Genomic DNA, 17,465 nt, shown 5'->3' with positions numbered 1-17,465 from the left:
TCCAGGAGTATGGGCAAGGACGAGTAAAATCACTTTCACTGGGCTTGGTTTACTTAGACTTTGAGCTCCGTCTGCTACTCAATTCCTCCTCAGTTCCTCCTCCTTTCCCACACCTGCCACCATACTACCTACCTATTTTCTTGGCGCTCCTCCCCCTTCCCGCACTGTGTGTTCTCGTCCCCGGTTTCAGTCACCAGCTCCTCGGCCGCCCCTTTTGGCTTTTTCCTTTGTTTGGTGATCCCGGGCAATCCTCCCGCAACGTCTGGGCTCCTCTCCAAGATGGGGGAAGTGGGGACTCCCTTTTGCAACCCCTACGGGGCCCACACTGTGCGCCCTGGTCCCCCTCACCTCCTCTCGTCCCCAACACTCGCTGTCACCTCCCGGCCCCTCTCTCGGCATCTCGCCCCCTCCCCCCAACCTCGGCTCTCAAACAGTGGGTCCAAGGCTCCTGAGCTGAGGAAGCTGGTGAAGGTGCTGGGTTCCCGTCCCTGCGTTCACCCTGAAGCATATCCCAGGGGCTCCTCCCCAGATCTTGCGCACCGAGGCTGAGGCCAGCTCTTCCTCCTTAGCCAGGGATGCCCACCACGGGCGGGGTCCGTCGCCACTGAGTCTAGAGCCCGGCGCCACCCACTTGTCGGAGAGCGCGGCGCCGGGCCAGTGCAAACCTCTCCACAGCCAGTGGCTCCTGGTCCCGTAAGCCCTATCATTGCAGGCAAAACACGCACCGGCAGGGGAGCAGGGCGTAGATCGCGAGCAGCACGTGCGGGTCCAGGGCACCTCGCTGCAGGGTGCGGGTGCCCGCAGAGCCAGCGAGAGCGCCACAGCGGGGAGAGTGGGTGCACGCGCGGCCGTGAGGCGGCCACCCGGGGGAGCAGGGGCCACGCGGCAGTGCGGGCGGCGGGACTGCAGTGCCACCTCTCCAAAGAAAGCCCACACGCTCACACGCCCGCGCGCGCACACACACGTGCACACCGTAGGCAGCGAGAACACGAGCGAGAGCCCATAAGCGCTGGACGCGTTTTAGCGATGGCTTCTGCCCTTAACAGCAAGATCCACGCACCCGGGACTTGCCTGGGCTCCAAAGCTGAGGCCCACAGTGGCGCCTGCTGGAGAATGGACTGCGACCCTGAGATGCACGTGAAAATGTGCAAGAAGATAGCCCAGCTCACCAAGGTAAGGTGAGGCGCAGTGAGCAAGCTAGCTGCGCTCCCGGGGTTCTCCGGGCCGGGGAGGGAGGGCGGGCCCGCCCAGGGGAGACCCAGGCCGAATCCAGGCTGAAACTTTGTCTCAGAGGCCAACCCAGAAGGAAAGCGGTCCTTAACCTCGGTGATTGACCTTCTGGAGGCACCATCCTAAAGCAACTGAGCAAGACGATCCTTGACAAGGAAACTCCTACAGCCTGTGTGCGGAGCAGGTGGTCTGTGCTCCCCCAGGTGGGAATGTTAATCGAAGTGAAGCAGTGCTGGGGGGTGGGGGGTGGGGTTGCTGCCTCTGTTCAAGTGATCGTGCATGGAATGTTGTGGTTTCATGAATCGCGGTACTTTACAGTCGGGGAGGTCATGTGCGCTCTATTTAAACACTCGATTCATTTATTCCTTCATTTAACAAATATTTGAGCCATTTGTTGAGTGCCAGCAGCTTGCAAGGCACCGTACTAAACCTGGAAGGCAGCCCAGAGGACTTGCTATCAAATTGGGTGTGAACGTGTGTAGGAGTGTAAATAAGCAAGTGCAGGATTCACCATTTAATTACGGGGTTACAAAGGACCTTGGGAGGTCAGCCAGCCCATCTCCTCACCTCATCCCACGGCCCAGATTGAACCTCCACAGGCTGTGGTGTCTTCCTTATGAACATTAGCAGGAAAACACTGCTCTGCCCTTTATTAACCTTCTATGGCTTCCCAGTTAGGAGCTCCTTGTATTAGGTTCCCCTCGTGTGCCTTGTGGGTAGATGGAGAACAGCATCCCTCTATGCCTTCTGTACATGGATCCCAGTGCCTGAATTTGGTTGTTTCCCCTGGGGTTCCCTTTTGATTTCATAATAAACTCCAGGTCCTGATTTTGTCCAGTAGTTTATGAGACAGGCTCTCTTCCCTATTTCCCTGCCCTGGCTGGGTGGCTCCATTGGTTGGAGCCTCATCCCATGAACCGAAAGCTTGCAGGTTCAATTCCCGGTCAGGGTTTGATTCCTGGTCTGGTCACTATGGAAGGCAACAAGTAGACGTTTCTCTTTCACTCTCTCTTCCTCTCTCTCTAGAAATGAAAACATGTTCTCAGGTGGGGATTAATACATAAATAAAGTAAGAAGGAATTCCTTAATTTATTCACAGTACTCTGCACCTGCTAAACAGATAACATATGTTAGTGTCATAAATATTCATTTACGCAGTGGTCCAACGTCCAGGCTGCACATTACATCCACATGGAGAGCTTTTAAAAACACACCAGTGAGAGGAATACGGCAATAGAGAAAATACAAATATTTGTATCAATGTTAAATGTGCAAACGTTGACAACTACATGATGGCTATGCAAGAAAATATCTTTATTCTGAAGAAATGCATGTTGAAATGTCTTCTAAGGAATTAGGTGAGATGTCTTACTCTCAAAGCATTTTATTTTATAAATAAAATAGAGAAAAGAAAATACAAAAGGAGAGCAAATGATAAAACAAATGGTATAAAATGTTAAGAATAGATGAATCTGGATAAAGAGCATGTGGATGTTCACTGTTTTTTTGTTTTGTTTTTTGCCATTCCCCTCCTACATTTGAAAATATTTCTAAATAAAAAGTTAAGGAGCATACAAGGCCCCAGTCCCCGTCTTAGGAGGAGAAGGGGAGTGGTGGCAGGCATTGCTGTTTGCCCAAAGCCTCTGAAGAGCCCTTGGCGTTAACACAGGGTTAACAGGATTAACACTGTTTTAGAACAACTGCAGGTTTAAACTGTGGAGTGGGCACAGAAGAGTTGTTTAGGACAACGGGAGGTTCCACATCCATTCCTGCCCATCAGCCACTTTGGAGCCGTCTAGGTTTTCAGGTTGACTGTCCTGGTGCTTGTGCTCATCACCCTTATTTTACTTAATAACAGCCCCAAAGCCATTCGCATAACTTCTATCACAGTATATTGTTATAATTGTTCTATTTTATTGTTAGTTATTGTTGTTAATCTCTTGCTGTGCCTAATTTATTAAGTAAACTTTATCATAGGTATGTATGTATGCGTAGGAAAAAACATAGAGTTTGGTATTGTCCGCGGTCTCAGGCATTCACTGGAGATCTTGGAACGTCACCCCCATGGTTCCGGAGGGAACCCTGTATCTGTAGATACTTCCTTTTTCTCATGGTCAGTTCTGGAGGTCAAAGCCACTGTTTCCAGCACAACTAGATCAAGGGAACTACTTCTTGTCATGTCCCAGAAACTTACCAAAGCCTATCAAGACACATAAGCTGAACCAATGATATTTGGCAAGGGTGGGTAGAATTGGGTAAGGAGGCGGTGGGGATGGGGTAGAGAGATGTTGTTATGAAGAATACGCACTGAGGATAAAATTAGAAATAGTAAGGGAAAGAATTCTACTTTCTACTCAAATTGATCTTTTAAATGGATTTAAACTTGATTTATTCTTACTCTTATTTGTACTAATACATACAGACTTAAAATTAACTGTGAGTAGAAGTAAAGACACCTGGAGAGCAAATGAACAATTTTAGGGTGAACCTTGGAATGTTCTTCCTCCTGCTAAGATGTCATCTCTTCAGAGAGGCCTTTCATGACCTTGTAGTCCAAAGGGACCAACTTTGCTTATTTGTAATTGGGAGAAAGAATTCCTCCTTCCTTGGTGATTTGCTGTGAGAGTTCGCTGATTTAAGCTACATTAAGTTAACTTACATCTATAAGTGGGGTACCTTGCCCAGGGCCGGATGCACTGTGAGCTTGACAGATGTTGGTTTGCCTTTGCTTCCTGAACTGGAAGCACTTCGGGGGGACAGAACTGCTGCCCAGTTGCCAAAACCAGCAACCTAGGGCAAAGCCAACCCTGCTCTGGCGCTGGGGGGCCAAGGCAGTGTCCAAAGGCCGGCCACAGGAGTGATGGCGGTCGCCACAGGTGTCCTCAGGAACCGGCTGCACTTGAACCCTGTGTTTACATGGCTTGAAGGTGTGGAAGTTTTACTGCACCCACTGACTCCCTTAGCTTTTCTGAAAAACCCTGCTGCTTGCAGGAGCTTGTTCCAGGAGATGTTTAAGCAGTTCTACACCAGTTTGCCTTAGGATTCTAGATTTGAAAACTGGAGATCTGTTTTAACAAGCCCTCTCTGTTGGAATCTTTTAATTTAACAATGTGATTCATGATGTAAAGACAGCTATCTTGCAAAAATCGCTTTGCCATAAGCAGCATGAAGAACACCTTCAGTTGAGTGTCTTCGAATCATACGAAGATGATGCCACTTTTGCATAACCATTCAGGTCTCTGCACTTCTCCCCGGCCTTCCTCCAATCCATCCCCACACGGCAGCCAGAATGATCTTAAAACTGACTCCTACCCTCAGACACTGCTGGTAGGAATGTGCCATGTTGCAGCCACTTTGGAAAAACAGCCTGGCAGTTCCTCAAGCTGTAAACAGAGTTGTCATGTAAACCAGCCATTCCATGCCTAGGTATTTACCCAAGAGAAATTAAAACATACACCTACACAAAAGCTGCTACACAGTATTCACAGCAACATTAGCCATAATAGCCAAAATGGGTATAAAGGAAATGTCCATCAGTTGAAGAATGGGGAGATAAAATGTGGCAGAAAGCGTAGCGTGGGACGGTGGGTAAGGGATGCGAGGTTTCTCTCGGGGTAATGAAAATATTCTAAAGTCAGTTGTAGTGATGGTTATGTAACTCTGTGAGTAGACTGAAACCCATTGAACTGCACACTTTAAATGGACAAATTGTGTGGTAGGAGAATTATATCTCAATAGATAAAATGAAAGCAAACAAAAACAAACAAGCCGAACCTTGTCTTTCTCCTGTTTAAATCCAGTTCTGAAGCAAGTTCTGGTAATTTAACAAGTCAGCCCACCTCCATTCTTCCTTTCCACATCTACCCAAACATAACAATATCACACTCACGCACACCATATGACACTTTAGGTGAAATGTTCAAATTGCTGTCCATCTCGTGCGAGACATTCACGTACCCTACCCACCACACTCAATGGCATTACTTCTGCTAGACCCTGTATTTTTTGTAACATAAAACAGGGTCAGCAAACTGTGGTTCACAGGCCAAATCCAGCCCACAGACCATTTTTGTATGGCTGTTAGTCAAGAATGGTTTTTACAATTTTAAATGATTTTAAAAATATCAGAAAGAAGAATATTTTGTTACATGTGAAAATTACATGTAATTCAAGTCTAAGTTCTGAATCCTTCTAAACCTTTAAAAATGTTCAGTTCTCTGTCACACTTAATTTGATAGCAGGTTTTTTTCTTTAGTAACTTGCCTTTGAAACCATGTTTTTTTCTTTAATAACTTGCCTTTGTTGAGTCTTTCCAAAGCATTGAGCCCAGTTTTCATAGGAGCAACAACTTATTTTTGACATTCATATATAGTTGACTTAGGATGGTGTTAAATTACATAATTAAAAGAGCAAATACCACAGGCATTAACAAGTGACAATTAATGTGAGCAGAAGCGTGGTGGTTTTCCAGTGGAAGGAGGGAAGTTGTTAAGTGATCCACATGTTGGGTGAATGGAGACTGGTTTAAAGAGTTTCTACTGTTTTTATACAAAAAGTGAATTGCTCTTTTGATATGCTACCAAGTGAGAAGTACGAAAACATTGAAAAAGCTTAGGGATCAAGGGAGGTTCCATGAGACAGGGAGGAACTGTTACTGGTAGACATTTTGATTGATTCCAGTTGTTCATTATTATAAGCAATATGGTAATGGGCATTCTTGAAACTGCATCTCTGCACACGTGCTAGATTATTTCCTTGAGATAGATTTCTGGGAGCAGAACTTACCTGTCACAGGTAGACTCTCATGAAAGAATATCAGGAAGGTTGGAAGAGAGAGACCAGGAGAGAGGAATATTTAGCAGTTGGTTGAAAGCAATCTAACAGACAAGATGTACTGAGGTCCTGGCTTGTGAACTACAAAGCCTGCCATTTGAAAAGCCGTTTACTACAACTCTCTCCTCTTGCAGTCCAAACACTGGCACAGTTTCGTGGGAGCAACGCTCGTAGTTACAGAGACAATGGCATAATTATCTTCAAACTCTAGTGACATAATCATGGGCCCAGGCTGTCAGCTCACATTATGATGGTTTTAATAGACCTATTTGAAGTTACACACTCTATTCTGAGCCTCCAGGGCAAGAGGATGTATCCGGAAAATGCTCCCACGTTGCTCAAGGTATTAGGGAAACCAGCAGCTCTCTCACAGCCCCGGGTCCAGGGGAATGAATAGCACACCAGCAACTCTCCCAGTTTTGTCCCTGTCTTGCGCGGGAGCCTTTTTCTTAGCTGTGGAACCTTAGCTGTGAATCATTAGCTGTGGAACCTTCCCCACCAAAAGTGACTCTTTGATGTCACCATCAGAAATACTGTTGTTCCCAGTCTTCTGAGGCAGAGTGGGTGTCAATTTTTCCTGAAAAGATGTGCCCCTGCCTGCGGGATCCTGAACAGCTACCATAATACCTTTACTCCCTGAACTTCAGGCTCTTGTTTTGTTAAAATTACAAAGCCCAAAGAGACTGTACAGTCTTTTACTGCTTTGTGCCAACTGGCGGATGCTGTCTTCTCTTGGTAGTAGCTGTGGTAGACCAAAAAATGGGCCCCCAAAAGTTATCAAATCCCTGGAACCTGTAAATGCTGTCTTCTCTGCGAAAAGGGTCTTTGCAGATATGATTAAGTTAGGCGTGTTGCAAGAGAAGACATGGGAGAGGCCAAAACCATGTGAAGACGGAGGCGGAGGTTGGAGGGATGCTGCCACAAGCCGTGGAACACCTGGAGCCACCAGAGGCTGGAAGAGGCAAAGAACAGGTTCTCTCCCTGAGCCTCAGAAGGGAATGCGGCCTTGCAATCACCTTGATTTCGAACTTCCGATCTCCAGGACTGTGAGAGCATCCAGTTCTATTGCTTTAAACCACGAGTTTATGGTGAATTGTTGCGATGGCCACAGGAAACAAATACACTGACTTTCTATCACAATGTCCTCTTGACCGTTACTGAAGGCTTCTTCCTTCTCAGACCCCCACTCAGGTTCTTTCCTCTCATAATTGTCACAATCAACTTGAGAGCATTTTTAACAAGAATTAAAACCTGTGAACTACAACCTTTGGGTGGAGCTCAGGCAATGATGCCTTTTACAAACTCCACTGGTGGCTATGGCTTTAGCCTAAAGCTACTGCAACAGGCCTGTGGCCTCTGGTCTACATGATAGGCCCCAGCCCATTGGCCCCTCTGGAAGCAGAGAGACTGTGTGTTCGTCTTATTTCCTCAACTTCTCTAGGAGTTCTGCAGGCCAGTTCCACGCGAATGTCAGCATTAAACACAAATGACTAGATCCACCTACAGCATTTGTCATTTAGTCCATCAAGGATGAGTCCTGAGAATTTGCATTCCAAACCAGCTCAGGTGACACTGCAGACCATCACTTGAGCTAGACTTTAAGATAACCCAGACCCTGTTTTGCCTTCCTTATTTCTGAACTTCTAATGACTCTTCACACAGTGCCCTGCTCTCAATAACATTCAATAATATGAGCTGAATTACTTTGAACTGTTAAACCCTTCAGGACAAGGACCTCATCTTATACCCAATTTATATATCTTTGGCACCTCCATTAGTGCCAGGTTACAGGGGGTGCTGGCAGAAGACATATTAAAGGGCAGGTGCATCAGCAAAGCTCCTATCTACAAAGATGCTCACACATCACTGGGTACCACTACATCATTGAAAATGCCAATGTGCTTCAATGAGCCATTCCCAGTTGGAAGTGCGACTTGGAAGGACCTTGAGGAGTAATGAGATGGGCAATAAAGTACTTTGTGAAGGAGGGTACTGCTGATTAACCAGGAAGCTTCTGTTTTGCCAGGGTTGGGGCCAGAGTTGAATTGCTCCAGGAAATGAAAGAAAGATAGCACTGTCTATGCTGCCTCCATCCTCCATGCATGCTCTTACTCTGCCGTCACCCACAAGTGCGTCTGGCATCCCAATCAGAACGAGATCATCAGCAGAGTGCAAAACTAGACCACGACAAGTGGGTAAACTGAGCAGGCTACCATCGGCCGCCCTTCAAGCCTGTAATTGGCCAACGCCTGTTAAGAAACTTGGGTGTGACGTGAGGAGACCCTACATGGGGAGATCAGTCTGTCTTTTAAAATTTGTCTACATCACAGATTCAGTTAAGCCAAACCAATTATAAGAAAGTGAACAAGAACCTGTTTCTGGTTTTTGTTCACTTTCATGCCAGGGTAGTCTGCCCTTGAGAAGCATGCCCCTCAAACATCTGCCATTCCTTGCTCTTGCAAGCTCATTAATGGCATTTTCTCAGAGAACCAGAAATAGCAAATTCATTAAAAGGTTTATCCTTAAATACAATACAGGTCTTTATGTGGGAGAAGGATGGCCTCTGAATAAAGAGTCCATTAGAGCTGTGGGCTGGAAAAAAATGGGTCAGCTTTCTTTTCAAGGAGAAATTAATACAGCAAGCCAGAGCCAGCCACACTGCCAACATTCATCTCGCCAAGCTCTTCCTCCTTGGGCTGCCAAAGCGCGTCTGTCCAGACTTGCTATTCCTGTCCTCAGCCCCCTGGAGCAGAGCCCATTTGTCCCAAGGCAGCCTATCAAATTGTCTGGCGACAACCTAAATAAATATGAGGGAGGAGAGTAGAGCTGAATCTAGGGTTATGTTTGCGTGTGTGCGTGCACTCTGAACGTAATCTAAACCAGACCACAGGAAAGCAAAAGCTAATGAGTGACTCACTCACTGACCTCTTGCTCTCCTTTGGTGGGTCCTGATGTCAATTCCCAGACATGTGAGGTGGCCCACCCAGAGAGGTGGCTCATGGCAGGGACCATGTGCTGTTGTCCCCAGAGAAGAGCTGACACAGGGAAGCTCATTTCCAAAGTTGGAGCTGAGTGCTCAAAAGGACTGTCCACTGTCATCCAGCTTCCTCTTTGTGACTTGGGCAAGCTGCAGCGCTGGGCATGGTGGGCCCCTGGTAGCTGTTTGAGAGTTGGGGAAAGAGCCAGCACTGAACCAGAAGGAACTAGGAAGTGAATATCCCCCTGAGAGCAGCCAGAACCCAGTCTATGAAAAGCACAGACAACACAGGAGTGAATTAGGCACAGATCTGCCATGGGAGAGCACTTGGCTCGGCGACCTAGGCTGTGCACCTTCCAGAAGGTGGATGATTCAGAATTCAGGATAGTTGGCATTTAGAAGTAGGCGTTCTGTCCACGTTCAGTAGGATCCCCTGCTGGTGGGTTGTGGACACAACAAGGACCCAATTCCACAGAAGGATGGAGTTGGCAGAGTGTCAGGTTCATAGCAATTAACGTGGAGAATTTAAGAAGTTTCTAAGACATTCTAGGAGGAGGTGTCTTATAGGAAATTCGATGTATAGTTGTGCTAGCTTGGAGTTTCCATTATTGTTCCACAAATATTCACTCACTCCTACCCCCGTCTCCCACCCCATTAGCAGAGAAGACTTCTTCATCCCATGGATGGCGGGCTGCTCTGGGAGACTTGCTTTGGTCTGTGGAAAGTTAGAGGATGAAAACATGAGCAGAGGCCTTAAATGTGTCATGCAGTTGGGTGATCACCATGAGAAAAGCACAGGCTGAGTGGCCGCTGCCCTGCAGCCTGGCCCTAAGGGACCAGGCCTGAATCCTGCTCACAGCCTGGAGCCAGGCCCAGAAGATCTGAATCCTGAACCGTGAGGCAGAGCTCACCCAGGTCAGCTTCAACACTGTTAATCTGCTTGAGAATACGTGCTTCCTGTTGTGAGTCCTTAAGTTTTGGAGGTAGTTTGTTACATGGTATTATCGTGGACAGTCCCTGGCTAAGACAGCGGGGCTGGAACTCAGAAGAGACAGTTAGACTAGAGATTCAGTTTTAGGAATTCTCAACTCATAAAGGATAGTTTGTTTATTTATTCATTTACTCATTCATTCAGCAAATATTTAGTACAAGCTGACTCTACGCTGGGTACTTCCATTCATTCGTATGGAGGAGATTGTCCAAGATCCTTATGGAAATAAGTCTCTTGGCAACTTTCCCGGGGAGAATTTGCAGAGGGAGAAAAGAAGCGGTCAAAAACTGAGCCTTGGGGATTGCTGGCCCATGAAAAAGCTTCAGAGGGGTACGGGAGGCACAGGTGAAGTGCTGTTTCAGAAATCAAGGGAGGAGAGCTTTCAAGAATGAGTGCTGACTGGTGGCAGGTGGTACAAAAAGGGAAGGAATGTTGAGCCCTGAAAAAAGTCATTACAATCAGCCATTGAAGCCCTGAGTGTCATCAGAATGATGGGCCAGTGTAGGGAGAGCCAGGCGTTGGCATCTGTGTTATTCAGCTCTGGCTGCCATAACAAAACACCGCAGCCTGGATGGCTGAAGCAACAGAAGTATATTTTCTCACAGTTCTGGAGGCTGGAAGTTCAAAATCAAGGTGCTGGCAGTGTTGCTTTCTAGTGAAGGGCCTCCTGACTCACAGACACTATCCTCTGGCTCTGTCTTCACGTGGCCTTTCCTCTGCATACACATGGAGAAGAAGGTGTCTCTTCATCCTCTTATAAGGACACTGGTCCCATTTGATGAGAGACCCATCCTTATGACCTCATTTGGCCATAATTACCTCTTTAAAGGAGTCGCATTGAGGGTAAGGCCTGCAACACAGGAATTTGCACAGGGACACAATTCCACTCATAACAGCATCAGGAGCCTTAGTTTTGGTTCCAGCTTTACTGCTGCCTAGATTGCCCCATGAACTTCCCCCGGGGCCTCCTGTCCTGATCTGTCCAGCAGGCAGAGTGCCCCCCACCCCCTGCCCACCTCACCCACCTGCCTCAGGGTTGCTGCAAGGAGAAGGCATGTCCAGGGCACCCCTAGGAGTTCAGTAAAGGTTTACTCACCTGGAAGAGGGATCCTGGTTAACCACCTGGCTGAGCTCTGTCCTCTCTTTCCCTCTGGGTCCGGGGTGGGGCACCTGTTCTCACGCCGGCTTTCCACGCCACCTCGGTGCTTCTTCTGGCTGCCTTCTCCCCCACCCCTCCTTGGGAAATGGGGCTTCTCAGCTACGCCCGCCCCCCACTGCCGCTCCCTCGCTCACTCCCCTGAAGGTGGGAGACATCTCTCCACTCTGGTTCTCAGCTGTCCTAGTGGGGCCCTGAGCACAATCGCACACTTTCATTCTCTTTACAGTCCCTTCAGTGCAGGAATAACTACTTGTGTCTGAAGTTCGAGGTCAGAGAACGTTGAGGCCTGCCACCCTCAGCTCACTCTGTGCTGGTGCTCAGCCAGCACCCAGGATGGAGCCCAGGTGTTGCCTTAGGCTTAGGGCAGAGGCCCTACCTGCGTACTGCTGACATTTGGGGCCAAAGAGTTCTTTGCTGTGAGAAGCTGTCCTGTGCATTGTGGGATGTTTAGCAGCATCCTCGGCCTCTACTCACTAGAGGCCAGTAGCCCTGCTCTGGTTGTGACAACCAAAAATGTCTCCAGATGTTGCCAGGTTTCCCCCAGAAGGAGAAGGGTGCCTGTCAGCCCTTGTTGAGAATCAGTGACTTAAGGTGAGGCCCTTGTTCATTCAAGGCTGGAACAACACTTGGACATTGACTTTGAAGAGCCTTCAGTTCACTATGGCAGGACTCAGTGGGAGTCCCAGAATCCTCTCGAAAAAAAGACATTTCTTCCAGGAAGCCCAGCACACTCCGTGTGGGTACACAACAGTGTGGTGGTGCTGGCTGGTAAACCAGAGTTCCCCAGGAGGACCTAGAGGTTAGCCACCACCCCCTCCCCCATTTTTCAGAAATTTTGTAAGACTCTAAGTGCCTTGAAAATTAAAAGGACAACCCTCACATAACTTGCCATTCCTAACAATGTCACATGCATTGCCTTTGCTCGGGAGATGTGTCTTTGTTTGTTTGTTTGTTTGTTTGTTTGTCAAAAATGGAGACAGGCAGATAGACAAACTAAGGGCAGCCTGGAATGGCACAGTAGCTTTGAGTACCAGGTTGATCTTAAATTTTCACCTCCTTGGCACTTTTGTTTCTCATCCGTGAAATGAGCATTTTAATCTTCACTACCCGCCGCCACCGGCCCGGAACAGTTGCAGGGCTTGGATGAGAATATGTATATGAATTCTTTACAAACTGAGCATGTCATAAAAATCTGAGATGTTTGGGGGATGCAACACAACACAGGGAAAGATCTGCAGCTGTGCAGTCAGCCAGTCCTGTATTCCCACAACCACCTGGAACCTTAGGCCGTTACCGTACTGATTAAGTTCCTTCCCTGACAAATATTGGAAGCAGCACCCACATTGGCACATAGAAACTGCAACTAAATGACAGAGATGTAAAACACCATTGAGAGTGGCTGAGGATTTTCTTGAATTATCTCTAAGAACCTGGATGCTTAGCATCCAACTTTGAGCTGCTTACTGAGCTATGATGCTATCGCGATGTAACCTCCCCCTCTGCCCATGGCGCAGGCAAGGCTGCCGCCCCCTGCCACTGGGAGGGTGCTCCTTGGGAGAGTAAAGGAGTCTGGGCAGTGACCACTGCTTCGCAATGTTTGCCAAGAAGCCGGATAGCACGTCAGGACAGCGAGCTGATCCCTAAGGGAACGAGTCCAGCGGAAGCAGGAACATGGAGCTAGAGGGGACTGAAAACCCCAAAGGTGGAGGGCGCTGGGGTTCCCACTGTGTGTTAATGGAGGTTCAAGTCATCTTGCCTTTGAAACTCAAGGATAGGACAGGGTGCCCCAGAGGACGTCAGACTCATACTGCCTTGGAGAAAAGATCGACTGAACTTAAAATGCATTATCATTAAACAGTTATAAATTCTGAATTGACCAAAAAAGGCTGATCCTCCTTTCGTCCACCTTTTCCCAAGTATCTTTTATTCCCGTCTGTATTAAGCTTACTCAACTTTTTTACTGCCTTAAATCAGGAAACCTCCTGGGCATAAAGAGAAAGTCAAGTCGAACGCCACGGTCCGTGTGCCAGTGTAGAGTGCCGTGGAGCGGAGAGCGTGTCACCGTGATCCCCAAGCAGTGTGCACTTGTCATTCAGGCCTCCCTCCCACTAAGTGCCATTTAATGGCCTTCAGGAGTCTTATTTATCATCCCTTCTGCTTCACCATGGGAGCACCCTCACTTATGCAATAAAAGTGACAAGTCACCCTTCCGCAGATGCTTCAGCTGACACACGAGGTCAAAACCATCTCTTCCTCTTGCCTTGAAGAAAATTGCACCTGTCACATTTCAGAAACAGATATAAAAACCCCGGCCCAGAAGAAACAGCCATCTAAATTACCTTCACAATGACAGACAGCTCCTTCACTCTTGCTACAGGGAGACAGGGGGTTAGCCACTTGACCTGTTGGTCTTGGGACACACAGTCCCATATTGAACACAATTGTGGGCTATTTGAAATTCCAGCCAAATGTACTACAGTTGCCAGTATTGAATAAATAATCACTGACGGCTAAACTAATTGCCCAGCTTCAGAAATGGCCAACGTATTCTAATCTTGCTTCATTTAGACCTGTATCTACTCCCTACCTCTAGATTATTTGAAAGCAATCTCAGAAATATATTATCCATTAATATTTAAGTCTATATCTCTGAAAGATAAGCATTCTTTTTTACAGCATATCCATAATGTCATTATCACACTGAAAAATCATGAAATGTTGCTACTTCTGAAAATATATAGGCTAAGTCCCTTTTAAGGTAGCTAATTTTTAAAAACAATCCATAATCAACAAGGAGAAAAGATGCAAGTTTTTGTCCCATATATTCCTTGAGCTGGAAGTGGTCTAGAGATAGTTTAGACATTCTTCCAGGTCACAGACTGGGGACTAGAGGAACCGAGAGGCTACTCTGTGGTCCCCCAGCTAGTTAGTTGCAAGGCAGGGTTAGTGGGGGTGGGGCAGGGTGCGAGGGATGATCAGTTTTGTTTGGGGCATGTTGAGGCTCTGGCGAGACATCCAAGTCAAGCTGTCAGAGAGGCAGTTGGATATTTCTAATGTGGTAAGAGGGAGGTCAGGGTTTGAGTTACAAATTTCAGGGTAGACATTATTGATCATCTCCCTCACACACATTTCAAACTTGATTCAGCATGTGCTACAGAGTCTACAAAGCTTAAAATTACATCTCTCTGAATTCCTTGCAGCTGCATTTCTCAATGTGATTCCCGTATACCAGTCGTGCTCTCAAATAAGATATTCGTTTGTTGTTTTATATAACTTTTTGCTGTACAGCAGGTCCTCAAATAACATCATTTCATTCAGTGTTTCATTTTAAAGTTAATGAGATGCCTAGGAACTTAACTCTAGTTTATATCAATTAGCCTATGGTAAAATTGGTTTAATGATAGGTTGTTTCACCTAAAGTCACAGAACCTATCAACAACATTGAGGACTTATGTATATACAACATTACAGAGAACAATACAATGTACCCTAATTGCCCAGCTTCAGAAATGGCCAACGTATTCTAATCTTGCTTCATTTAGACTTGTATCTACTCCCTACCTCTAGATTATTTGAAAGCAATCTCAGAAATATATTATCCATTAATATTTCAGTCTATATCTCTGAAAGATAAGCATTCTTTTTTACAGCATATCCATAATGTCATTATCACACTGAAAAAAATGACAGTATATGCTAATATCACAGAATATTTCCTCAGTATTTGTATTTAATCCATGTTTTCTTCTAGCACTTGTATTATAATTTTGTCTCATAGAATTTTTACAATTGTCAAATCAAGACTCAAATAAGAATTTATGTATTGCAATGGATTGATATGTCTTTTAGGTTTCTCTTAATCTGCAGTTCACATAAATGCACACATATCCTTTCTTTGTTTTTTTACTTGTTTAAGAAACTGGGTAATTTGTCTTACAGAGTTTCCAACAGTTTGGATTTTGTTGATTGCAGCCTTCTGTTGCCTTTTAACATGTTCTTCTGTCACTTGTATTTCCTGTAAATCAGTAATTACATCTACAAAACTGATTAAAGTCAGGCTTCACTTTTTGGTAAGGAAACTGCATAGAAAGTGCGAACTTGCATCAGGAGGAGCATATTGTCTGCTGTTCCCTTTGGGGGATGTTAGCAGTCCTTGATGGTTTCTCAATTCTCTCATTCCATCTCCATTGCATTGTTAAAATACTTCTATACAAAGAAGTTCTGCTGCTCACCTGCTTAATTTTCAGCTGGTGCAGCCCATATTAGAAAAGCAAAATAAATGCTTGATTGTATTTCTTTGGTTACCTACCTTAAAAATAATGGTTCTTTTCCCTAACACCATCCAAAGATGACTAATGCAGTTTTTTATTGAAGGAGAATATCATTACAGATTTAGTGGAATTTATGGATTTAAACATATTTAACATATCTCAACCCATTGCTGTTATTATTCTTACTGATGATGTTCATATTGACCCATCTTTGGGTTTAGCATCCACAGTGTAGGAAAGACCTCTTTCTGCATGCTTGTACCAGCAACCTCAGAAAATGTTTTTCTCTGCTCATATGACATGTAAAAAAAATGTAATTGCTTACTTAGAGTCTCCTTTTAAATTTTTGCATGAGGCTGAGCATCTGTTGATTTGATTGTTGGCTCCTTGCTTTTACTATTCTGTAAACTGGGTCCCTTGCCCATGTTTCTATTGGGTTCTACATTCTTCTCAAGACTTACACAATCTTCTGTTAAGTCAGGAAATCAGGGTTTTTGTCATATTTATTGCAAACATTTTTCTCAGTTTATTGTTTGACATTCTTGTATTTTTTCTGCAAGAAGTTTCACATTTCCTGGAAAATGTCCATATTATTCTTAACGGCTTCTGGGTTTTATGCTCCGGTGATGTATCAGTGAGGGTACTCTTAAGGCAATTCATGTAACACCTACCACGATGTGGTTTAAGGAGTTAGAAAACTCATAATCTTCTTTCACAGAAATCCACAAGTGGGGAGGACTTTGGGGTAGGTCGGGTGAACAGGCTGACACCATCACCAGGAGCCGAGGCCCTTCTGCCCCTGCTCTGACATCTGCGGGGGGACGTGGCCCCCAGGCTGGCGTCCCTTTTCATCGCAGAAAGGCTGCTGGCATGCCTGGGAAGACACACTCCCTGGTTCATACCTGTGCAGAAGAGCGAGGGAGACCCCTTTGTCTGCCATCGAAGATCAGTGCCTGCTTTCTTCATTGACCGGCTTAGATCCCTGATCATTCTGGATCGATAACCATCATTAGAGGAATGCTGCGGATGAATGGCCTAAACCAGTTGAGACCCATTGCTGGCGTGGAGCTGGACATGGGGTCGGCTTACCCTGAGTCACCCAGACTGCAGCAGGGTCGGGCGTAGCTGCTGGAACCTCCTTGGGGTCCTGTTAAGAAGGAAAAAGGAAGGAATAGCTGTTGGGTAGTTTTGGGGGGTGAATAATCAGCCCCCAAGATGTCTACCACCTAATCTTCCTTCTTGGGTATGAATCTGTTGACAATGGCATCTGCTGTTGATTGTCTAGTGTGACTGAAGAATCCAAAAATACATTTTAAAAAAGATCTTGTTTACTTTCAGAGAGAGGGGAAGGGAGACAGAAAGAGAGGGAGAGAAACATCAATTTGTGAGAGAACCATCAATTGGTTGCCTCTTACACGCTGCCAACTAGGGACCTGGCCTGCAACCCAGGCATGCGCCCTTACTGGGAATCGAACCCGCAACTCCTCAGTTCACAGGCCAGCACTCAATCCACTGAGCCACACCTGCCAGAACCAAAAATACATTCTGATGGGAACAAAAGGAGAGCAAGATGGCTCTTGGTCCTGAAGTGGTCTGGGGAGAAGATCAACAAAGGAATGAAGAGGAGAAAGGGGGGAAATGGCTGGAGGAAGATGGTGTCTGGGGATCCAGACCCATTTTCCCCACAGTCGCCAGAGTGATCTTTATAAAATGTGGATCATATCCTGTTGCCCTGTTCAGAGTTCCCTAGGGCTTCGCCTGTCACACAGGGTAAAAACTGTAGCTCTTCAGTGACCGATGGGACCTCTGTGACCTGACCCCATCACCCCATCACCTCTCTCACCTCTTCTGCCCTTACGATTGCTCGCTCTGCCCCGGCCACACCGGCCTCCTTGCTGGTCCATGAACCGCAACCACCTTGCAGCTCTAAGACTCTGCTCTCGAACCTGCCGCAGTGCCCTTCCCTTGGGCATGTCATTGCTCACACTTCATTTTGAATGAAGG

The 17,465-nt window shown here is 46.3% G+C and overlaps 1 protein-coding gene across 1 annotated transcript in view; it reads left to right on the top strand.

The window, feature by feature from the left end:
* Positions 1-882: 882 nt before the first annotated feature.
* Positions 883-17,465, top strand: part of FAM184B (family with sequence similarity 184 member B) — a 79,440-nt gene continuing 62,857 nt past the window's right edge. The window contains exon 1 of the mRNA XM_054581972.1: positions 883-1,173. Within this exon, the coding sequence (XP_054437947.1) occupies positions 1,027-1,173 (147 nt within the window). The 5' untranslated portion in view covers positions 883-1,026. The remainder of the gene's footprint in view (positions 1,174-17,465) is intronic.

This window comes from Pteronotus mesoamericanus, unplaced genomic scaffold (genome assembly GCF_021234165.1).
Source record: "Pteronotus mesoamericanus isolate MK-2021 breed Mesoamerican mustached bat unplaced genomic scaffold, CSHL_Meso_final contig_68, whole genome shotgun sequence".
NCBI lineage: Eukaryota > Metazoa > Chordata > Mammalia > Chiroptera > Mormoopidae > Pteronotus > Pteronotus mesoamericanus.
The sequence above is the reverse complement of the archived record's forward strand: the minus strand, read 5'-3'. Positions and strand labels throughout refer to the sequence as shown.